This window comes from Anneissia japonica, unplaced genomic scaffold (genome assembly GCF_011630105.1).
Source record: "Anneissia japonica isolate Jap-2015-1 unplaced genomic scaffold, ASM1163010v1 scaffold559_len90085_cov114, whole genome shotgun sequence".
Taxonomy (NCBI): Eukaryota; Metazoa; Echinodermata; class Crinoidea; order Comatulida; family Comatulidae; genus Anneissia; species Anneissia japonica.
In genome coordinates this window covers 32,614-37,205 of record NW_022737979.1, presented here as the reverse complement: position 1 = coordinate 37,205, position 4,592 = coordinate 32,614, and the positions used below count along the sequence as shown (strand labels likewise).

At 31.0% G+C, this 4,592-nt stretch overlaps 1 protein-coding gene across 1 annotated transcript in view; it reads right to left on the bottom strand.

Annotated features, from left to right (window-relative positions):
• Positions 1–44: 44 nt before the first annotated feature.
• The window catches only part of LOC117117491, a 6,222-nt gene continuing 1,674 nt past the window's right edge, over positions 45–4,592 (bottom strand). Inside the window, exons 2-6 of the mRNA XM_033261801.1 lie at positions 2,778–2,891; positions 2,231–2,333; positions 993–1,158; positions 610–713; positions 45–280 (exon numbers count right to left, since the gene is read on the bottom strand). Of these exons, the coding sequence (XP_033117692.1) occupies positions 165–280; positions 610–713; positions 993–1,158; positions 2,231–2,333; positions 2,778–2,891 (603 nt within the window). The 3' untranslated portion in view covers positions 45–164. The remainder of the gene's footprint in view (positions 281–609; positions 714–992; positions 1,159–2,230; positions 2,334–2,777; positions 2,892–4,592) is intronic.

Below are 4,592 nucleotides of genomic sequence, written 5' to 3'. Positions count from 1 at the left end.
TGTCTTACCCCTATTGTATTTCGTCTCTGCATTAGCTGGTGATAACAGGCCCTTGAAATAAATAAACAAAAAGAAATAAGAAATATCCTAACTATTAAGTACTTGCAATTACATTCATTAAATTAACAAAAAAAAAAATATATACATGAAACTTCACTAAATAGTTAGCGTGTAAATCTCACTTGTTCTGTTACTTCTACGTTCTCCTTGTTTGACTTTTCGAATATTTTCTTCGCTATTGAATCCACCATTTTCTCTTCATACATGCTATTGGTTCCAGCTGTTGGGAGTAAATAAATCATTTATTAGAATAATATATAATTGACTATATGATTAATCTTCTTAGTTCAATAATTGAATTTAGACTTACTGTACCTGTGGTAAATGGTGGCCTGCATAATTTATTGACAAATTATTTACAATTCCCAAATGTGCAGGTAATTGACTTGTGATATATACAAAAAATCATGTTTAGTGAAAGCGGTTTGGCACAATGTAATTGATTTGAGACCCCAACCTCGAGGTCTGGTTTCAATCCTCAGTCCATATGAGCCACATGGCTCAGCAAAGATTTACTTTACAAAAATGTTTATACGGTACTTTACTTACAATGATCAGGTGATGTTTCCTTCCAATTTAATTCATCGTGGAATTCATGGGTGCAAACCGTTGTGTTGGCAATTGCGTCCGTAATATCCTCATTTGGATCAAAACTAAAGCAAAATGAAATGATTAATCTAAAGATATTGCTACTACAGAAAGCATAATATAGATATACATTACTGTACAGAATGTACATATTTAAATTAATATATAAATAAATGTGTGGAAATGGATTGATATTAATGAATGATACATTCATTTAAGTTGTCGATTATTTAATTTAATACAAAGAATATTTTAATTCCTTAAAAAAACATTATTGAAGGCTTCAAATATTTCGACTGGTTAACTAACATAGCGAAAGCAAACACTGAATATATTTAGCTTACGTATTCCTTAAGAATGACTTGATAGTAGAAGTCTTGCCGACTCTCTCGAGGCCCATGAAAACTGTCCTTCCTTGATTAATCTCTGCTTCTCCCTCAGCTAGAGCATCATTAAATGCCTCCATTGCTTCGTGCCCACGCGCCAAGATTTCCATTGGAACATTCTCCGCTTTAAGTATAAATATATCTGATTTACACATTGAATTACCTCATGAAACTTGTTATATATGAAAAGAAACCAATAATATTATTGAGGCCTGCAATGTCGTTATTTACTAGAGAGGTCTTTAACCTATTCATTCATCTGTAGGCATACACCTTTTCATAGTTGCATTTCTTTCCCCATAACAATATTCTTATCAATGGTGCGACGATTACGTTGATTATACCCATTTGTGATTACGGATAGCAGTTTAACCCAGATAAAAGCAACTTGCAAAACAAAAAAGAAGGATTAAAAATTATTTATTCCAAAAAGAGGAGGAATAAATTACGATGGGGAACAGAAAAAATATAGGCCTAGAGTATTAGTTTTATTTTCATCATTGGATAAATGTTTTACAGTATTATATTCAATGATATACTGAGTGATATTGCTATCATTCTGTGGGAATCAAGCATAAAAAACGCTGTAAAAAACATCACAAAGCACAACCAACAGCCCCCTGGATCACTAATCAAAATACTGTAAATAATACCACTTAAAGATTAGGTTTCTTATTTACTGTGTTTAAACGTTAAGTACTGTATGATACACATAAATGACACATAAAAAATGAATGTACATTTGGTGTTTTATGAATTTCATACTAAATATACAGTAAAGCCGTGTTACGGTATAGAACAATATAAAGTAAAAGACAGCAGCACTTTTGAGACTAACAATATATACTTTATTCTCTAGCTTTCGTCCACACAGTGGACTTCATCAAGAGACTGTGAAGTCCACTGTGTGGACGAAAGCTAGAGAATAAAGTATATATTGTTAGTCTCGACAGCAGCACTTTTGAGACTAACAATATATACTTTATTCTCTAGCTTTCGTCCACACAGTGGTGGACTTCATCAAGAGACTGTGAAGTCCACTGTGTGGACGAAAGCTAGAGAATAAAGTATATATTGTTAGTCTCAAAAGTGCTGCTGTCATTTACTTTATATTGTTCTATATACTATCAATTTCAAAATGATTTATACAAAACAAAAACAAATAAATATGAAATATGTTGGTATGAACAGCTCACTTTGTAAGAGACGCATGAGCATTTCTTTCTGTTCTTTTCTGTTTCTAGAATCGTACTTCCTACATGTGTTGCGCACATACATGTCAGCTGGAGTTTGACCATTCTGCAACGACAATCACATATCATACCTCATGAAATTAAATAATATTAATCAAGAGATACAATTACATTAAAGCTTCAACAAATGTTACACACAAAAAAAACAAACAACTGAATTGAATAAATTTACATATCAATTTAATTAATCTTTAATTCTACATTTGCATCTTGTAGAGATTCATGTTTACAATAAAACGCTGATGAATATCAATGGTTGTTACAACGATCGTGGATAAACATTTCGCCTGAGTGTATAGGCCGAAATCCTATTATCATTAGTCGCCACTACCATATCGACATTATGGTTGCCATCAATCATTTTAGTATGCTCCTTATCACCATCATTATTATCAAAATATTCATAATAATAATAATAATAATAATAATATGCCTAATAATAATACTAATAATAATAATAATAATAATCTTCGTCATTTATCTACTTTACCTCATTTGTTAACTTGGCATCCGCCCCATACGTTAATAAATAACGTGTTGCATCTGTGTGATCTCGGTATGAATGGTCAGCTCCTAACAACACGTGAAGTGGAGTATTGCCGTCCTGTAACACAATTGAAAACAGTGTTAATCAGTGAGAGCTCATAATCATACAAATAATTGAAAGCATAATGTGAATAATAATCCAGACACAGTCAACACCTCTGTAAACAAGAAAAATGATGCCATCTAAAACATTACAGTTAAAATTTAGGTAAATATAACCAACTTGTACTTTGTATAAAATACATTTTTCATTACAATTTTCATTCAATACAATAATTTAAAAGTACTATCATGTTATACTAAAAATGTCCTTTATGATGATTATTCCATTCTATTCAATTTATTTTATTGCTGCATTTTTTCATCATAAGAAATTAGGCCAAACAAAAAAAAGTTATTGTGTTGGCTACAACCAATCGAACCAAAATGTTCGAAAATTGAGGGTTATCATTTTATTTTATTTTATTACTTACTACAATGAAAAATATATTCAATGAGCTAAGAAATGTGGAATAAGCTTATCTTGCAACGGTAGGCGATGCAACAGTGATGCGATTATTTTACTCTTCAATATAGATTCAAAAATCGTGTTTGTTTTATTTTTAATATATTTTCTACTTTTTAGGCATAAACACATTATCGGTCAAAAAAAAAAAAAAAAAAATCCTACCGAACTACCCATTTTTTTTTTAGATCTTGCCAAAATGAGGCCAACAAAAGAATTTTTTTAATGCCATTATCACACAGCATTTAGGCTACATGGGGAAATGCATTGATAATAATGCTAATACTATAGATAATAACACGAATACTAATAGATGTGTTTATTTATAAATTATATAATACCAAAATACTGATATATTATAGAGAAATAAAAAATATGACAATGGCAGTAACAACAGTAATGATAATAATAATGACAAAACAAACTTCATTTATAATAAAGTTTACTTTGGTCAATAATGCGTACTGTAATAAAATTAAAATAATAAAGTTTATGCTCGTATAATGTGTTTTTATGCATAAGTTTAACCTTCGTATATTATAATATAAAACTACACTGATTGTTTTATATGGTAAGTCAATCACTCTCTACTGTACTGCAATATTCAACCTGTTGTTGTAGCGGTCGTCGATTGTTTTGATCACTACACATTAGTTGTGCGTATGCCAATTGTGCTGCAGTACGCACTAACACTAATCAAGTTAATTATATTACATCAGTGTGTTTACATCAGACGACGATGTGTATTTTGAATGATAAACTCGCCTGTGTCATGAGTAGGCCTAATTATTAACATACTGGTAAGCATCTGTCAAAAAATACAACCGTACATTGACAGCTCAAACAGGGCTGTAGCCAGTGGCCAGGTTGCAAGCGAAGCAAGCAAATGAGGCTGGAGGCCAGGGGGCGACGAAGGGCTCACGTGAGGCATTCCAGTGGCCTATGGACCAGGAAAATTATTCTATTTTGACAATTAACTAACAGACCAATTTACATGATGTTCTGTAATAGTACCTTTAAAAATATTTTATATAAAAATATGTTTTAAACTATTATTAGAACTATGATGAAGCTAAACAATAACACTTTGAATTCAAAACAGACAGGTTTATTCAGGAGAAAAATTGTTAATTTTTGTTATTTTAGTATTTTGATTTTTGACAATGACAAAATCTAAGATTCGATCAATGAACGAAAAATAATATCGCTAATTCTATGGTACACTTCAATCAATACGTATCAATTTAATAGAGG